The 19,042-nt window shown below is 51.6% G+C and overlaps 2 protein-coding genes across 6 annotated transcripts in view; one reads left to right on the forward strand and one right to left on the reverse strand.

Moving 5' to 3' along the window:
• Positions 1 to 912: 912 nt before the first annotated feature.
• Positions 913 to 6,346, reverse strand: PINLYP (phospholipase A2 inhibitor and LY6/PLAUR domain containing). Its single transcript, XM_059666303.1, has 5 exons — positions 6,173 to 6,346; positions 4,753 to 4,869; positions 3,227 to 3,379; positions 2,848 to 2,991; positions 913 to 2,658 (listed from the first exon to the last, which is right to left on the reverse strand). The coding sequence occupies exons 1-5, from the start codon at positions 6,240 to 6,242 to the stop codon at positions 2,504 to 2,506; spliced, it is 639 nt and encodes a 212-aa protein (XP_059522286.1). The 5' UTR covers positions 6,243 to 6,346; the 3' UTR covers positions 913 to 2,503.
• Positions 6,347 to 7,582: 1,236 nt separating this feature from the next.
• The window catches only part of XRCC1 (X-ray repair cross complementing 1), a 35,506-nt gene continuing 24,046 nt past the window's right edge, over positions 7,583 to 19,042 (forward strand). For 3 of the 5 annotated variants that reach the window (XM_059666306.1, XM_059666307.1, XM_059666305.1), the window contains exons 1-3: positions 7,584 to 7,821; positions 8,225 to 8,317; positions 18,004 to 18,114. In XM_059666306.1, the coding sequence (XP_059522289.1) occupies positions 7,771 to 7,821; positions 8,225 to 8,317; positions 18,004 to 18,114 (255 nt within the window). In that variant the 5' untranslated portion in view covers positions 7,584 to 7,770. Of the gene's footprint in view, positions 7,822 to 8,224; positions 8,318 to 18,003; positions 18,115 to 19,042 lie in introns of all 5 variants that reach the window. The other 2 variants (XM_059666309.1, XM_059666308.1) reach the window with 2 other exon arrangements.

Below are 19,042 nucleotides of genomic sequence, written 5' to 3' on the forward strand. Positions count from 1 at the left end.
CTGCTTCCTGCACACCCCCCACTGGGGATGTATCCACAACCATGGTACATGCCCTTGACTGGAATCGAACCTGGGACCTTTCAGTCCACAGGCCGACGCTCTATCCACTGAGCCAAACCGGTTAGGGCCTTTCTCACCTTTTTACATCCTCTCTGAAGTCAATAATATATATATATATATATATATTTTGTTTGTTTGTTTGTTTGTTTTTTTTTTTAAGAGAGGTTCTATCTGTATCTGAGTTTTGCCTCCCTGGGGTTGGGGTGGACCAGTGACTGTTTCGACCTTGGGGACTTGTGATAGTAAAGTATTTTAGACGGAACTTGTTTAGTCCATTAATGCCTCCAATTTGTTCAGCCTCTCTGTAGCCATGCCCTTGGATAGTCCCTTCTCATTCTGACTCCAAACCTGGCCACATGACAATAGGAAACATGATGCGAGCAGAGGCTTGGGAAGTGCAACAGGAAACCTCGGATAATCTGCTGGGTCATAAGAGATGTGGCCCAGCCCTAGCCGGTTTGGTCAGTGGATAGAGCGTCGGCCTGTGGACTGAAGGGTCCCAGGATTGATTCCGGTCAAGGGCACGTGCCTGGGTTGCGGGCTCGATCCCCAGTAGGGGGTGTGCAGAAGGCAGCCTGTCAGTGATTCTCATCATTGATGTTTCCATCTCTCCCTCTCCCTTCCTCTCTGTAAAAAAATCAATAAAAATATATTTAAAGAAAAAAAAGAGATGTGGCCCACTCAGCCTTGACAGCCCAATCCACAGCCTGACAACCCTCCAAAACAGAGCTGCCTAGCTGACAGGCAAATGAACCCAGCAGGGACCAGCTGAAGAACCACCCAACTGATCCCAGACCAAATTGCTGACCCATAAAACCATGAGCAAAATTAAAGGTGATTGTTCTAAGCCACTGAATTTTAGATTGGTTTATTACACAGTAAACGATAGCTAATACAGGCTTGTTCCTTCTCTCTGTGACGTGGTCTCTTTACCCCCTCAACATGACCAATTAAATAAAATCTTAAGCTCTGCCACTTTTTATCTGTGAACTCCAATGTGACATCCCTCTGAGCCTCAAATTCTTTTCCTGAAAACAGGAAGGAGAATAATAGTGCCTCTCACATGAAGTCGCGAAGATGAGAAAGTGCCCCTAAGAGGCCAGAGTGGCCACTGATGCTGTCTACGGAACATGTCCACGTCGCAGGATAGGGTTGCACTCCTGGCCCCCACGGGGTTTGGTGGGGCCATGTGACCAGCTCCATCTGAAGAGCTGTGTCAAGTCACTTCTGAGTCACGGCATTTAACCACCCATGTGAGACTTGCCTGTGCACAGAGATGGGCAGTGTTCAAGTTGGTGACTGCCTTAGGATGATAAGCAGGACACCTATGGGTGGTGCCAAACACAACACGTAGGTGAAGGAAGAATCAAACTCTTGTGAGTGGGTGCTTGTTCAACACATACCATTCCTCTCCCTTCCACTGGAGGGGAGGACACATCCCTGCTCCCTGAAGGTTGGCTTTGACCGGATGATTTATTTGGTGAAATGTTAGCAGGCCTGACCTCAGCAGGCGCGTTCAGTGCACTTGGCTTTTGTGCTCCTGTGACCTGCCAGGGAGCCACTAATCCCAGAGGTTTGTGGAACCCCAAAGAGGAGAACTTGAATCCTCCCGAAACTAGAGCCAAATCAGCCGAAGCGTGACCAGGAGCAGAGCCACCTCAGCCTCCCACAAGCCCTCCAGAAAGAAGAATGCTTATTGTTATGTCTGGTTTGAGATGCTTTGTTACACAGCCTGCCCGCACATGAGTTGACTAATACCACTTTGTTGTTTTAAGCCAATAAAATTAGGGGCTTCTTTGTTACTGTAGCATAATCTAGCCTGTCCTGATCAAGGACAATGTTTAGCACCTGCAGACTAATGGCCATTCAGTAAGTGGCAGCCATTATGATGATTGCTACTTACTCAGGCATATTATCTCTAAAAGCAACACTGCCTGAAAGGTGCTGGGCACTGCACTAAGTGCTCTTTTTAGTTATTATTATTATTATTATTATTATTATTATTTTATTTCACTCTTACAACTCTGTGAGGTTATAACTATTAATATCCACATTTTGCCGACATGAAAACAGGCAAAAAGAGGGCAAGCTTACTCAGAAGTGATCATAACTCTGATCCTCCCTAGGAGTTGACCCAAGGCAAATGACACCCTAATCTGTGCCTCAGTTTGTTTATCTGTAAAATGGGGATAATAATGTCAATGGTAGTGTTGCTGTGGTTATGAAATGAAGTACAGCATGGAAAACATTTAGCACAGGGTCTCAGCATGGAGTAACCCCTTAATAAAAGTAGGGTTTCCCCCTCTCTCTCCACAACACACCGCCCTGCGATGCATCATGTTACAAAGACTCAGGCTTGCTCAGTTAATCTGTTTAATTGTAAGCACACGGAGCTGCAGGCTGAGGACAGATGGGGACCTCAAGCCACCCCTTCCTCAGTTCTTCACTCGCCCCTGCCAGAGGTCTGGGGGGCTGGAAGGCAGTCTGCTCGGCGGAGGAAGTAGAGATAGGAGGCTGAGGGCACCTCAGCGCCAGGCTTGGTATTGCAGGCACTCTCTGTGGCACAGCCTCGAGTGGCAAACCTGGTGTTGATGATACCTGGGAGGGGGGGTTTCAGAATGGAGTCAGGGCCCCCAACCGCTTCTTCCTCACGACCTAGAAATCTTGGTCCTGCCACCTCCTCACCCAGTTCTCTGGGGCCACCATCTCCCCTAGAACCTGGAAGCATGGGCTTCCTCCAGTTCTGGGGCCCCTGTGCCCTCCTTCCGAGATCCAGCTGCCCCTCACCAGCCTGCACTTTGCCAGCGAAGTAGATGCAGTGGGTTTCCTGGCCGACACAGCGGGCTGCCTGGGTCCCCGGGCACGTCTCCTGGAAGGGTACGATGCAGGCGGGACACTGGAGGCCATTCTCAGTACGGTTGTTCTGGGGAGCTGGGAGGACGGTGGAGTACAAGGTACAGAGAGACGTTTAGGAAGCCCTCCCCCCCCCCCCCAATCTCACAATAAACCCCGAGGAACAGCGGTTATGGACCCTGCATTTACAGGAGCAGAAACGGGCTCTCGAGCAAGGTGCTTGCCCACTGTTACAGCGCACAGATGGGCGGTGGGCGAGGGCACACACACTGGCTGGAAGAGACTCATGAGGCCGGGGTGAGCTGGCACTTACGGGGCACCGAGCCCTGATTGCAGCCGTCACTCTGGCAGCAGTGCGTGTTGGACACCATGTAGTCCTTGGGGCCCATGGTGGTGGACACGAAACCAGAGTAGCAGTCGCTGAACTTCATGCAGGCCTTGTAGCTGTTCACTGAGTGGTGGCCCTCTGAGGGATGGGGACAGGAGGGGAGGGCGTGGGTAGTGTTGACCCTGCCTGGGGCCTCTCCCAACCCCACCGCTTCCCCACCCCATGACTGTCTAGGATGGTCTTTTCCAGCCCCCCCCTACAGCCATACCCCCTTATCTACCTGGGTGCAGTCTGGAGTGGTTTATTAGGTAGCTCTCCCCACCCCCACCTCGTTACCATAGCCCCTAGCCAGCCAGCCTTTGGTGGTCACTTGCTGTTCCCCATTGCCACGCCCAGGCCTGCCTAACGAGGAGGTCCCTCCCACCCCCCCTCCCCACCATGGCCACCCCCTAAAGGCCCTGTGGATCGTGCTTTCCTGGGTCATCTCTGGCTACCCTATGCCCACATGAGATGCTCTCTTCCGGCCTTCACAGGCTTGGGAGCCATCTTCAATAAACGCTGGGGTGCTGGCCCCCACACCACCGCCCGGAAACGTCCACATCCCTCTCTCAGCGTCTCCTCCAGGTTTCCTCATGGTCACTCCCCAGACCTCCAACTGAGGGCCTCCTGCCACCCGCTTGGCTACCCCCAGATCGTGCCTTAAGTGGTCTCCTCCAGTCTCCACTGCCTTCCCCCGCCCCACATGTGGTCTCTTCCAGCCCCAATCCCAAGGTGTCCCCTCCACTTCACCGAAGGGTGGCTTTCCCCCTCAGCTTCCTCTCCCCACACCTCCACCCCCTGGGTCTGTAGCTCCCTCCTATATGGGGTGGCAGGTGTCTCTTCAACCCTTTCAGGTCCTTCCTCCACCTGCCAACGCGGACTAGGTCAGGAGGGCAGCCTGCCATGCTACCCCCCTTCCTTACACACCCCTCCTGCTGGGATGGTTCCCTCTTACACTCAAGGCTGCCCTTCCCCTGCTGTCACAGCCTTCACTCCTACACCATGCCCCCCCCCCCAACCCTCCACAGTCTCTTCCATTGCTCCCCACTTCCCCCATCCTTCCTTGGGTCTGGCTGGCTCCTTCCATTTGTCATCCCTCCCCGCCCCTTCTACTCAGCAGCCTCCCTGCCCCTTCTCTGCAGCTCCATGTTTGGGGGTCATCTCCCTCTCCCGTCTGCCTGCTGTGGTTCCTTTTATTTCTCTCCTCCTCCTACCCCAATAGCATCCCTCCTCCTCCTGTCAGGGATGGCCTCTTCCAGCGCACGACCCCCACGATCGCTGGGGTAGCCTGTTCCTCCCTCCCTCCCTCCCTCCCAAACCACCCCAGCCTCTTCCTTCTGATGCGCCCCCGCCTCTGGCCTATTAGATTCTTCCCCTCCACGGAACTCACTTCGCTCCCTCCACCTCGGAACAGCCTTTCCCTCGCCCCTGCCCGCCCACCGCCTCCCCGGGTCTGACGCCCGGGCTCCTACTGGTGCTCGACTCCCCCACGATGGCCACGCAGGCGTCCTTGCCGGCCTCGCAAGTCTTTATCTTCCCGCTGCACGTGGGCCCGGAGCCCCTGCACACCTCGCAGCTCAGCGGGCACCCTGCGGGCAGAGGGCCAGGCTGTGGTCGGGCGGGTGGGGTCGAGGCACCAGGGGGATGCGCGGGGGAGGGGCGGACTGTGGGTCCGAGGGCGCGGGGACAGGCGGCTGCCTGCCCCTGGGTGGGGCGCTGACCGCTGTCCGGGGAACTGTCCAGCATCCGCCAGGGACGCGCTGGTGATGCCAGCAAAGCGGCTTCTGAGGCGGGAAGCGACTCCACCACGGAGCCTGTTTCCCTAATTACAAGGCTGTGGACTTGGGACGACAGGGAGGGGGACAGGGAGGGGGTCCAGGAGGGGACAGGAGGGGGTCCACCAGAAAGCTCAGGAACAGGGAGGGGGTCCGGAGGGGACAGGAGGGGGTCCACCAGAAAGCTCAGGAACAGGGAGGGGTCCGGAGGGGACAGGGAGGGGGTCCGGGGGGCGGTTTCCAAGGTTTTTTGTGAAGCTGCAGGCCCAGTTGGTTCTTGGATGTGGGACCCTCCTTCCCTGGGAACCACGTGTAGGTCTTGTGGAAGGGGAACCCGAATCTGAGGTCTGTATCCCAGTTCAAGGAGGGAGAGTGAGGACCAGGAGGGCTGAGGGCATGGACCCTGTGACCCGAGAGAGGAGGCAGCTTGGGGCCCAGACCCCTGGGACCCGGGGAAGGTGGGGCTTGCCTGAGCTCCTGCCTCTGAGGGAGGAGAGGCTGGGGGCTTGATCTCCCTAGAGACCAGGAAAAAAGGTAATCTCTCCCTCTCCCCCCAGTTTTTTAAAATTTCCCTTCTTGCCCAGGCTGGTTTGGCTCAGCAGATAGAGCGTCGGCCTGTGGACTGGAGGGTCCCGGGTTCGATTCCGGCCAAGAGCACATGCCCGGGTTGCAGGCTCCATCCCCAGTGCGGGGTGTGCAGGAGGCAGCTGGTCAACGATTCTCTCTCTTCATTGATGTTTCTATCTCTCTTTCCCTCTCCCTTCCTCTCTGAAATAAAATTTTATATATATTTAAAAAAATTAAAAAAAATTTTCCCTTCTTAATCATGCTCTCATCTGACTTTCTAGAGTTTAAATGTCTTATTCTGAGACCCCCTCCTGGGGGATGGAGGACCCAGAGCCACCACGCCCCCTCCTCTCTCAGAAATCCAATCCAAGAGCCTTTGAGCTCTTCCTCTCTTGGGCCCCAGTTTTTCTTCCCTTAGCTTCTGCCTTCAACGTGAACCTGAATTCCCAGGACGCCTGCTCTTTCCCTCGGAGAGACCTTGCTGGCTGCTCCCTCCTGGTCCTCCCTTTCCCGAGGGGGATGCCAGGACGCCAAGCCTCTGGCCACTTACCGAGACCCAGCAGGGTGCCCAGCAGCGTGAAGGCCAGCAGGAAGGCTCTCGGTGTCACGGACGGCCTCATGGTGTGTGACCCAGCAGCCCCAGGTTCCCAGTACTTATAGGAAGCCGAGGAGGGGCGGGTCTGGACCCACCTTCACCCCGGGGAGAGAAGGAGCTGAGGTAAGATCGCAGGGCAGGCCTCTGCGGCTCTGGGCTGGGGAGGTGCCACCAGAATCCAAAAGGAACATGGGTGTCTATGTGCCCAGCCCCCTCCTCCACAGGGACCCCAGGAGTCTGGGCTTCCAGCCCCTTCTATCAGGACGCAGAGGGGCACTTTCCTGTTTTCTCACCCCCCCCTCCCCCCCGCTTCTTTTTCTGGCCTGAAGCCCAAGGTCAAAATCCAGGTCACTTGATTCCCTGTGGGTGTAGGGCAGCTACAAGGTCTGAGAACCCCTCTCTCTTCTCTCTGGTCTCAAGGAGGCACCCTGCGTGGGTGGGGCCCGACCTGGGAGCGCCCAGCCTGTCCGGGCTCGTTCTGCGGGGGCCCAGGAGCCTTGTCTCCCTTCCCTTCTTCATGGGCTTGGCTCATACTCCCTGTTCTTTGTTCGGGCTGTCTCCCGCTCCTACCCGCCTGGGGCTGTCTCTCTGGGTCTGGCGAGGACCCGAACAGAAGGGGTGCCTGTCAACCGGCAGCGGTGGACGGGCGTGGCAGGAGACAGATGCCCACAGGTCACATTGGGAAACTGAGGCATGGGTGGAAGCACTCGAGGCTGGGTGTGTGTGTGTCTGGTTTGTGTTTTATTTAGGCTCTTGACGCACTCTCTCCTGGCCTCAGGCATAACTCTGAGAGCTGAGATTTTTTTTCCTGTGTGTGTGGTGGGAAGCTAGCGGGGGAAGAGTGCAGCAGCAGGACCGGTGGAGGATCCTGTTGCAGTACGCTCCAGCGATGGCGAACCTTTTGAGCTCGGCGTGTCAGCATTTTGAAAAACCCTAACTTAACTCTGGTGCCGTGTCACATATAGAAATTTTTGGATATTTGCAACCATAGTAAAACCAGGACTTATATTTTTGATATTTATTTTATATATTTAAATGCCATTTAACAAAGAAAAATCAACCAAAAAAAAGAGTTGACGCATCACCTCTGACACGCGTGTCATAGGTTCGCCATCACTGCTCCGGGCTCTCTGCAAAAATGTGCTCAGCTTTGCGGTCCTCTAGCTTTCCAGGCTTCAGTTTGGGCGGTGACTACGTTGTCCAATGAGAATGGGGAATCTCTTCTAGGGACCAATCCCGGAGGCCGCTCCTGTTGCTAGGCGCCCGGAAAAAACGGTATGTGACCAACACCGGGAGGAGGGGCTAAAGAGTGATAGGGCCGGGGGGCGGGGCTAGAGGAGAAGCTCGTTGCTAGGGAACTCAGAGCCACTCTCCCGAGAGGCGGGACTGCGCTGGCGCCGGGTTAACGCGTGCGCCGGCGCGCCGCGGTTTGAAAGGCCCGAGCCTCGCGCGCGCGTGCGCACTTCAGCGCGCGCAGGGCGCACCCCCTCGTAGCCCCCTGAAACTCGGACCCTCCTGCGTCCTTCAGGTCCCGCGAAGCCCACGACGCTGACATGCCGGAGATCCGCCTCCGCCATGTGGTGTCCTGCAGTAGCCAGGACTCGGTGAGGGACTAGGGTGGGAGACGTGAAGGAATTCTGAGGGCGCTGGCTCCGTGAGAACGTCTGGAGTGTAGAAGGGACCTTCAGGGGAGTCTGAGGAGGGTCGGGGGGCATTTCCAGGAGGTTGGTTATAAGGGGGTTCTGAGAGGGATTTGGACTGGGGGAGCTTCCGGGCGTCCGTGGAAGTTCCGGGAGGAAGGAGGACTAGGAGAGCTCATGGGTGAACTTCCCGGAGAAGTGTTGTAGGGGGCTCAAGGCAGAGCGCGGGGGGAATTAACGGGGACACTTAAATCTGGGGGATCGCGGAGGGCTTGGGAGGACTCGGAGGAGTAGTCTGGAAGTGGGGGACCCGGCTTTCATCTCGGTGCCCTCACATCCCCTTTCCCGTCCTTATGTCCATGCCCAGACCCACTGTGCAGACAACCTCCTCAAGGCGGACACCTACCGGAAGTGGCGCGCGGCCAGGGCGGGCGAGAAGACCATCTCGGTGGTGCTCCAGGTGACCCTGCCCCACCCCAGCCCCTAAGGCGGTGGTTCTCAACCTTCTGGCCCTGTACATACAGTTCCTCATGTTGTGACCCAACCATAACATTATCTCCGTTGCTACTTCATCACTGTCATGTTGCTACTGTTATGAATCGTCATGTAAATATCTGATATGCAGGATAGTCTCAGGCGACCCCTGTGAAAGGGTCGTTCCATCGCCAAAGGGGTCGCGACCCACAGGTTGAAAACCGCTGTGGGACCTAAAGGGAGCCTGGACCCGGGTCCAGACCCTGCTCGGGAGTCCGCTGGCAGCAGGTTGAGGGTTTCCCTTGGGCCTCAGCTTCTTTTCCTGGACAATGGCAGCATCTCTCTCTCTCTCTCTCTCTCTCTCTCTCTCTCTCTCTCTCTCTCTCTTTCTCTGTTTCTCTTTCTCTCTCTCTCTCTCCCCTCCCCTCTGTCTCCCTCCCTTCCACTCTCTCTAAAAATCAATGGCAAACATGTCCCATGGTGAAGATTAACAACAACATTGCAGAAATGGTAGTTCGGACTGGCCGCTTCAGTTTCTCTGCACTTGTTTTCGCATCTGTCTTTTGGGAATGATGAGACTCAGGCCCAGGGTTGTTGTGATAATTTGGTGACGTAACGTCTGCAGAGGTGCCCTGTCAACAGATAGGTGTTTGTGTAAAGGGAGGGATTCCTGTTTTTATAACTGAGTGATGTTTCTGCTGGGCTCTCTCATGATCCCAGGGAAATTTCCTGTGACCCCAGGAGAATCACCCCAATCTGTACCTCAGTTGCAGAGGGAGCAGCGAGACTGAAAGCAGAGGAGACAGGACATGGGGGTGAGGGAGTCCCAGGGGCCGGAGCGAGGCACAGGGTTCTCTGACCTGGGAGACTGAGGGAGACAGTGCTGCTGTCACTGAAATGGGAAACCAGAGAGGGGCAGCCTGAGAAGGTGATGTGTCCACGTAGCATGTCCAGGTTTGATACGACTTTGGGATTTCTGAGAGGCGTCATCCAGCTGGCGGATCGGACCTGGAGCTGAGACAGGTGTGGAAGTTGTCAGTACAGAGACAGGACCTATAGATTCAAGAGTGGGTGGATTCAGTTGTTCATTCATTCATTGAATAATCTATACAGTGGGGCCTTGACTTACGAGTGTCCCAACTAACGAGTTTTTTGAGATACCAGCTGTCTCTCTGCCGATTTTTTGCAAGAGTTGATAGAGTAATTTGAGTTAACGAGCTCCTTAACGAGGTTGGTCTTGGAACGAATTAAACTCGTAAGTCAAGGCCCCACTGTATATATAAAAGCCTAAGCAACCGAATGACCAAACAACCGGTCAACCAGTTGCTATGGCACACACTGACCACCAGCGGGCAGACGCTCAATGCAGGAGCTGCCCCCTGGTGGTCAGTGTGTTCCCACAGCCAACCTCCAGCGGTCCCTCCCCCCGGCCGAGGGGCCCCAATTGGCCCCGATTGCCAGCCAGGCCAAGGGACCCCATCTGTGCACGAATTTGTGCACTGGGCCTCTAGTTAATTATAAAGCACCTTCTAGAGGCCAAACTGTTTTAGATATTGGGGCCATATAGCAGTGGACAGCATCAGACATAGATATGTCAGTCCTGTGGAGCTTTCATGTTTGTGGGGAAAGTCAAAAGTAAAACGTAAGTCAGCTGACGAGTGCTGTGGAAGAAAAACAAACAGTTAAGAGGAATGAGGAATGCCTCCGCTGGGGTAGGAGGCAGTGGCAAGAGGTATTTATTTATTTATTAAAAATATTTACATTTATATTTTTATTGATTTCAGAGGGGAAGGGAGAAGGAGAGAGAGAGAAACATCAATGATGAGAGAGAATCATTGATTGGCTGCCTCCTGCACACCCACTGGGGATCGAGTCCGTGACCTGGGCATTTGCCCTGACTGGGAATCAAACCATGACCTCCTGGTTCATAGGTCAATGCTCAATCACTGAAACACGCCGGTCAGGCTTAAATATATTTTTATTAAGTTCAGAGAGAGGAAGGGAGAGGGAGAGATAAAAACATAAATGATGAAAGAGAATCATTGATAGGCTGCCTCCTGCACGCCCCCCACTGGGGATGGAGCCCGCAACCAGCAACCTGGGCCTGTGCCCTGACTGGGAATGGAACCGTGACACCCAATGTATGGGTCAACACTCTACCACTGAGCAACACTGGCCAGGCAAGAGGATTTTATTTAAATAGGGAGTTAGGCAAGGCCTCCCTGAGGTGGCATTTAAGCAGAGTGAGCTATGTTGTGAGCTATGCAGATTTCTGGGCTCCTAGGTGGGCTGATGCTGGCCTGAGAGGAACAGCTGGGAGGCCTATGGGGGTGGAGTAGAGTTAACCAGGGGGAGAGAAGTTGGAGATGAGCTAAGAGGGTTGGGGGGGAGGGCCCCATGACACTCAAGGCCTGAAAACCATTGTAAGGACTTAAGCTTTTACTCTGGTTGCGAGGGGAGCCACTGAAAGGCTCTGAGCAGAGAAGAAATAGAATCTGACTTGGGTTCTCACAGAATCCTGATTTCTGTGTTGAGAATGAACTGCAGGGGGCAAGTCTCTGAGCAAGCGGCATTGCAGTGGTTAACTTAGCTCATGTCAGAGATCCTTTGGAAACTCTGATTGCTTTTGGCAGCTGCCAAAATGCAGGGTGACTCCATATTCAGTGAATGCTAATTTTGGTTCTTTTCAAGCAAGTGATGTTGGTAAAACTTCTGGACATCAGGATACATAAACTAATCTGTGTTTTTTTTCCTTCCCAACAATATTATGCTACACCTGGATATTACCACATAGGGTTTAGCCCTGTGCTCTTGATAGCCCACGTACCTTTTTTGTTTGCCATGACCATAGAATCTCTGTGGCCAACCCACCACTTGCTCTCAGGAGGGGAGAGTCCATCTGTTTGCTACTTCTCCTGGCCAGAGGGGATGGCTGGCACACAGCCCAGGTGTAGCTCCAGTGCCCCCCTGGAGGTGGGCTGCTTAGGAGAAATGTTCAACAGCAAGGTGGCACATGTTTCTTTTTTGTTTTTCAGTGGTTTTCTTTCTTTTTATTTTTTAATCTTCACTCAAGGACATTTTTAGAGAGAGAGGAAGTGTGGGAGAGAGAAACATTGATCAATTGCCTCCTAGATGCACTCTGATTGGGCATTGATCCTGCAACCTGGGTATGTTCCCTGACCAGGAATCGAACCCACAACCTTTTGGTGTACTGGATGACACTCCAACCAACTGAACCACACTGGCCAGGGCTCAGTGGTTACGAATCACTTGTTTTTTTTTGTTTTTTTTTTAATATATATTTTATTGATCTTTTACAGAGAGGAAGGGAGAGAGATAGAGAGTTAGAAACATCGATGAGAGAGAAACATCGATCAGCTGCCTCCTGCACATCTCCTACTGGGGATGTGCCCGCAACCCAGGTACATGCCCTTGACCGGAACCGAACCCGGGACCTTTCAGTCCACAGGCCGACGCTCTATCCACTGAGCCAAACTGGTTTCGGCGATTTTCACCTTCTTTTGATGTGTAGCATATGTACAGTAAAGCACACGGTTCTGTGAATCCTCACAGACCGTAACCGTCACCTGCTCCACACTCAGATCAAGTAACAGGACATGCCGCCCCCCAGACCTTCTTGTGTTCCTTCTTGTCACTGCCTCCCCAGAAGGGTAACCATGATCTTGATTTTTAACAGCATCGATTTGTTTTGCCTGGTTTTGAATTTTATGTAAATGGAATCAGACAGTATATACTTTTGGGTCTGGCTGCTCTCCATAGTATGCTTTGTTTTTTAAATATGTTTTTATTGATTTTTTTGTTTGTTTTAGAGACAGAGAGGTTGAGAGAGAGAGAGAGCCCCGCGGTGTGGCTCAGTGGTGGAGTGTGAACCAGGAGGTCGTGGTTGGATTCCCCGTCAGGGAACATGCCCAGGTTGGGGACTCAGTCTCCAGTGAGGGGCGTGCAGTAGGCAGCTGATTAATGACTCTCTCTCATTGATGTTTCTCTCCCTCTCCCTTCCTCTCTCTCTAAAATCAATAAAAACATATTAAAACATTAAAATTACATAGTATTTTTTCAAATAATTATATCTTGGAGATTCATGCCATTGATTTCTACCTTTTAAATTTCTACCTTTTAAAGTTTGTTCTTTTAAAATTATACATAACATTGCCTTTCATGGGTGTGGGACAGTTTTTACAAGATGTCTCTTAGGAACTTCGCAAATCTCCATGTGCCATTTGTTTCACTGCCATGAATTATGACTACCCGCGAAAGGTGCCCACAAACCTGGCCGCAGATGACAGTCATCTTGTGCTTAAGCCCTTCTGCTAACAGCTGACACTGACTGAACACTCTTTTTCTGAGATAAAACTCACATGACATAAAATTCACCATTGTAACCATTTAAAGTCTACAGTTCAGAGGTTTTTAGTATATTGACAGTGTTCTGCAGTCACCACCACTCATTGGGGATGTTTTCATCACCCCCAGAAAGAAACCCTATAACCATTAAGCAGTCACTCCCTGTTCTCCTTTCCCCAGGTTGCCCCTGACAACCACTGATCTACTTTTTGTCTCCATGGATTTACCTATTCTGGACATTTCATATAAATAGGCTCACACAATGTGTGGCCTTTTGTGTCTGGTGTCTCTCAGCGTATTGTTTTCGAGGTTCCTCCATGTTGTAGCATGTGTCAGTGCTTCATTCCTTTTTAGAGTTCAGTAATAATCCATCGTTTGGAGAGACCAGTGGTCGGCAAACCGGGGCTCGCAAGCCACATGCGGCTCTTTGGCCCCTTGAGTGTGGCTCTCCCACAAAATACCACGTGCGGGCGCCCACGTACAGTGCGATTGAAACTTCGTGGCCCATGCGCAGAAGTCGGTTTTCGGAAAGGAGGTAGATGAAACAAGTATATAAGACGAGTGTGGATGGGAGAGTTGGAAGGGGTCGACCTCAGCGAACATACTTCAATCAGATTGAGGACGTTTTTAGCAAAGGCCAGCTTAGGAGTACCCTAATTAAGTGAATAACAATGTACCTACCTATATAGTTTAAGTTTAAAAAATTCGGCTCTCAAAAGAAATTTCAATCGTTGTACTGTTGATATTTGGCTCTGTTGACTAATGAGTTTGCCGACCACTGGGATAGACCATACAATGTGTTTCCATTCATAAGTCTGTGGACATTTGATTTGGGTTCTTTCCATGTATACACATTTTTATGAAAAATTTTTTATTTATGAAAAAGAAGAAAGAACAGAGGAGGAAGTCAGAGAAACACGCTCTGGCTGACTGGAAGAAGCAGCGAGCATCCATGTTCTGAGTGGCCTGTGGGGCCATGTGACAAGGAATGCGAGGGGCCTCTGGCAACTGAGAGTTGTGTCCTGACTGTCAGCTAGGAAGGGGGACCTCAGTCCTTCAACCACAAGGAAATGAATTCTGCCAATAGCCAGTCCTCTTAAAAGAGGACCTGAGCCCCAGATGAGAACCACAGACCTAACCAGCACTAGATTTCAGCCCCGTAAAACCCTGAGCTGAGAATCCGGTCATCCTGTGTTGGCTTTCTGATCTACAGACACTGAAATAATAAATGTATGTTGTTTTAAGCCAAGTATGTGGCAATAAAAAGAAGGAAAGGAAAAAAGAAAATACAAGGGAATCTATGTGTGTGCAAAGTAGTAGTTAAAAGATTCATTTAAAATACAAAATATATCCATCCTACTAAATGTGGGGCCTGGTGCTTTATGTTGTGGGAGAGGTAAAGATATTGCATTTTTACCTGAAGGGGAGTTGAGAAGGAGTGTTAGTTTATAGTCAGAAAGCTGGGCCCACATTTCTTTGCCAGTCATAGTTCTGTGTGACATGTGAGTTGTTTATTTAAACCGAGCCTCAGTTTCCCCATCTGAAGAACTGGGATAGTAACAGACCCTTGTGAGGGTTCAGTGATGCCTGGCCCAGGAAGAGCTTCGTCAACTGTGATAGGCAGAATAATGGCCCCTGAAAAGATGCCCCATCCTAACCCCCAGAACCCGTGAATATGTCAGTTTACATGGCAAAAGGGACCTTGCAGATATGATGAAGTTAAGGATGTTGAGATGGTTTGATTAACCTGGATTATTGAGGGGAGGGGAGGAGAGGACACTAACCACAAGGGTCCTTATAAGGGAAAGAGGGAGGCAGCAGAACCAGAGTCGCAGGAGATGTGGTGATGGAAGCAAAGGTTGGAGTGATGCCATGGCTGGCTTTGAAGCTGGAGGGAGGGGCTACAAGCCACGGAGGCAGGTGGCCTCTAGGAGCAAGGCAAGGAAGTGCTTCTCCCCCAAAGTCTCCCGAAGAAACAGCCCTGCGGACACCTTGATCTTACTCAGTGAGACCAATTTCAGACTTCGCACCTCCAGCCCTGTGAGCTGTGTTGTTTTCAGCGAGGAAGTTTGTGGTACTTTGTTATAGCAGCAGCAGGAAATGAATATACTACGCACCTGGCACTCAGCGAGAACCCAGAAATGTTAGCCATGGTGATTCTTTTGTGACAGATGAGGACACTGAGGCAAGCGACTCACCAAAGCTGCTTGGTCAGGGAGAGTAGAGTCAGAATTACAACTCAGGGCATTTGTTTCTGCAGCAAATGGTCACTGGGAGCTTCCCGTCCATCTGCTCACTCACCCATCAGGATTGTACTGAGGCCTCTTGTGATAATAGGATCAGCTGACATTTATGGAACGCTTGCACTGTGGCAGGCACTATTCAAGGGGCTTCATGTGTATTCCTCATTTGAATCTTCACAACTGTATGAGGTAGACGTTGTTACTGTCCCCATATTATAGGTTAGGAAGCTAGGGCCCAAGGGGTGCCATGAAGCCATTTGCTCCAGGATCACACAGCAGTAAGTAAGCAGAGCTGGGATGGATCAGACATTGTTCTTGGCATTGGGGACACAGTAGGGAATGAGTCATATTGCCCCTGTCCTCATGGAGCTTAAAAGACAGGTGTTAGACAAATACAAATAAAAAAATGTAACTATATAATATCAAGTGGTGATAATGAAGAAAAATAAAGCAGGGACAGGGGCTAGAGAAGCACCTGGTAGGAGGTGGGGAGGCTACTTTGGTTGGGCTGAAGCAACATGTGAGCAGACCTGAAGGATGGAAGGCGCCAGCCACAGGATGGTTTGGGGAGGAGTAGACTAGGCAGGGGGATGACAGGTGGAAAGGAGCCAGCCTGTTCTCAGGACAGAAGGAAGGCAGCATGGCTGGAGGAGAGCCACCACGTGTGGCAGGAGGCCAAGAAGTCAGGCTGGGACTTGTGTGCCTAGGCAGCACCACACCCGCGAGGGCTCTGAGCTGAGGGCAGCAGTGGAGGCGGGCGGAGTCGTCAGGAGGCCAGCACGGCTCAACCTTGGGAAGGCCCCTCCCGCATCACTTCCTCTCTCTTCAGCATGCTCACCTGGTGGGGAAGGAGCCCTAACCAGCTCTAGCGAGCCTGCACAGTCTCTGGTCCCAGCTCTGCCGCTCACCAGCTGTGTGACCTTAGGGAGTTACATAACCACTTCCTTCCTCCATTTGCTCACGTATAAAATGAAGATAATTATAGCCCTGCCTTGCAAAGCCGTTGTGAGGAGAGAAGATGCATGCATTATGTGTCTGGCACATCGTGGGCCCTTAGATGTTCACAGCAACTGTTGTTATGGTTGTTAGTATCTGTGTCATCCAGCTCGCTTCAGAAGGAGGGTTATTATAATAACAATGAGGACCCTCCCTTTAACATGTGAGTTCGCTGCCTCTCAGAGAGGTTGTATGTCACCCAGGGTTGCACTCTTAGAAATGACAGGGCTGGATTTGAACCCAGGCTTGACTCATCCCAAGTCCAGGCTCCTTCCTTCCATGTTGGATGCTCCTGTGTATAGCCCTGCGCAGGTGATGTCTGTGTGAACTCCTGACTGGGAGGTGACAGGGCAGATTGGAGCATCAGATATCTGAGCAGTGGGGGTAGATGATCTGAGCAGTGGGGGTAGATGATCTGAGCGGTGGGGATAGATGATCTGAGCGGTGGGGGTAGATGATCTGAGCGGTGGGGGTAGATGATCTGAGCAGTGGTGGACTAGGTACCTTTGAAGGTTGGAATAACTTGTCATTCTATATGTGTGGTTTTTAAAAATTATCATTGAGTTCAGAGCGAGGAAGGGAGAGGAAGAGAGGGATAGAAAAATCAATGATGAGAGAGAACCATTGATTGGCTGTCTCTTGCACACCCCCGACCAGGGATCGAGCCCGCAATCCGGGCCCTGGGAATTGAACCGGTTCATGGGTCAGTGCTCAACCACTGAGCCACACATGTGGGCTGACTTGTCATTCTAGGATCCAAATACAGGAGTCTTATACTAGAAAGCAGGCGATTTGCCTCAGCTGTTCCCAACTGCCTTCCACCCCCACCTGGCTTTCTGCATCCTTAAATGTCAGAAGGGGATGGCAGGTCCTACAGGTAGCTCTTTCCTTCTTTTGATAGATAATTATTGAGCATCCTCTATAATAAAAGGCTAATATGCAAATTGACCCAATGGCAGAACGACCGGTTGCTATGACATGCACTGACCACCAGGGGGCAGACGCTCAATGCAGGAGCTGCCGCCTGGTGGTCAGTGTGCTCCCATAGGGGGAGCGTCCCTCAGCCAGAAGCTGGGCTCATGGCCGGCTCCACAGCAGCGCTAAGGATGTCTGACGGATGGCTTAGGCCCGCTCCCCACGGGCCTAACCTGTCCGTCAGACATCCCCCAAGGGCTCCTGGACTGTGAGAGGGCTCAGTCTGGGCTGAAGACCCCTCCCCCTCCTCAGTTGACTAATAATGCCTCTAGTTGACTAATAATGCCTCCTGACTGACAGTGGTAGAGTGCCTATTACATACGGGCCCTGTGGCCATAGTATTTACGTGCATAGATATGGTTATCATCCCCATTTTACAGATGAGGAAACTGAGGCTCCATGAGGTTAGAGGCCATATAGCTAGTGTTTGGCAGAGCTGGGTTTTGAACCCAGGAAGCAGTGGTGAGAAAACCAGAACAGGGCCCTATCCTCAGGGAACTTCCCCAGAAGCCTTTGTGATTGGGGGTGGAAACTCTGGCAAGTGCTGCCAAGGAGAGCAGATTATAAACTGGTCTGGCAGAGTCTGGAGAGTCTGGAGGAGCTGGGGAAGAGGGTGTGGGGGTTTATGCATTCAGTGAATTTATTTTTTTAAGACAATTCTTTTTGTATTTTTACTTTTTAAAAAAATATATTTTACTGATTTTTTACAGAGAGGAAGGGAGAGGGATAGAGAGTTAGAAACATCCATGAGAGAGAGACATTGATCAGCTGCCTCCTGCACACCCCCTACTGGGGATGTGCCCACAACCAAGGTACATGCCCTTGACTGGAATCAAACTTGGGTCCCTAGGGTCCGCAGGCTGATGCTCTATCCACTGAGCCAAACCGGTTAGGGCCAGTGAATTTTTTTTGAGCTCTGAATGCCACATGCTGGGCACCAGGTGGCACCACTCAATATTGGCCACCTACGTGTCCCAGAGTTGACATTGCAAGGAGATATGGTGGCTCATATGAAGGTCATCCCACTCCCAAGGTCCTACAGTGAGCCCTGGGGCAGAGCAGGCACTAACAGTGGGCTTTCCCTCTCTTGCAGTTAGAGAAGGAGGAGCAGATACATAGTGTGGACATCGGGAACGATGGCTCGGCCTTTGTGGAGGTGCTGGTGGGCAGCTCGGCTGGAGGGGCCGGGGAGCAAGACTATGAGGTAAGCAGGGACTTGCGATGGGCCCAGGCTGATCCCTGCCCCAGATGCCCCATCCTGGCTTCCCGTGGGTGCCAGACTAGAGTGGACATGAGTCACCCTGACCACTGCCCTCTGGAGGAGCCCGGTGTACAGAGGAGACAGGTGATAAACAGTGCAGAGCAGGGAAGAGACCCAGTTGCATTGTGGTGGCATAAACAACCAGAGGCACATGTTTTTCTGAGATTCAGTCACTGCTGGAGAGCAAAATTGCTTTACCCAGCCCCAGGGGCTCTCACAGATGTCCCTGCCAATTGAGATTTCGAATTGTGTGGGTTGCCTCTGTTAGTCACTTGATTTGTAACAGATGTTTCCAAGAAGGAATGCCTTTTGCTCTATTTCGAATATTTTTAAAAGTTGGCACAATCCTTTTATTTTTCTGGTTGAATTAATTAGAGCTGGATCGATGAGATCATAGTCAGCTAGCTAATCAACAAAATGTTTTTGGGTAAAAATAGACCTGCCGTGACAAAGAGAGTTTATAATTTTAAGTGAACAAACCAGTTTTCTATAAGACGTGTTTTTTTTCTTGCAGTGAGAAATTTTTTGTTTTTGTTTTTAAAGAATGGTTTATTGATTTTTAGAGAGAGAAAGGAAGGGAGAGGGAAGGAGAGAGAAAGAGAAACATCTATTTGAGAGTGCAGCATGGAGCCGCATCAATAGGCTGCCTCATTCAGGCCCCCTACCAGGGATGGAGCCAAAACCCGGGCATGTGCCCTGACTGGAAATGGAACTGGCAGCTTCCTTTTGCACAGGATGCCCAACCAACTGAGCCACACTGGCCAGGGCAGAAATTGTTTTTAATTGTGGTCTATTTTGCATACCATAAAATACACAGATCTTACTGTAGAGGTCAAAAGGCCAATGAGTCTTTGACAAATGTATGCACCTG

The sequence above is a fragment of the Myotis daubentonii genome, chromosome 15 (genome assembly GCF_963259705.1).
Source record: "Myotis daubentonii chromosome 15, mMyoDau2.1, whole genome shotgun sequence".
Lineage (NCBI taxonomy): Eukaryota > Metazoa > Chordata > Mammalia > Chiroptera > Vespertilionidae > Myotis > Myotis daubentonii.

Excerpts from the sequence above, each read along its gene's own strand:
- PINLYP (XM_059666303.1), bottom strand. The coding sequence starts at position 6,242 with ATGAGGCCGTCCGTGACACCGAGAGCCTTCCTGCTGGCCTTCACGCTG. Across the intron at positions 4,870-6,172 it reads GGGCACCCTGCTGGGTCTCG|GGTGCCCGCTGAGCTGCGAG; the intron begins GTAAGTGGCCAG and ends CTCTGCCCGCAG. Across the intron at positions 2,659-2,847 it reads CGCTGGCAAAGTGCAGGCTG|GTATCATCAACACCAGGTTT; the intron begins GTGAGGGGCAGC and ends CCCCCCTCCCAG.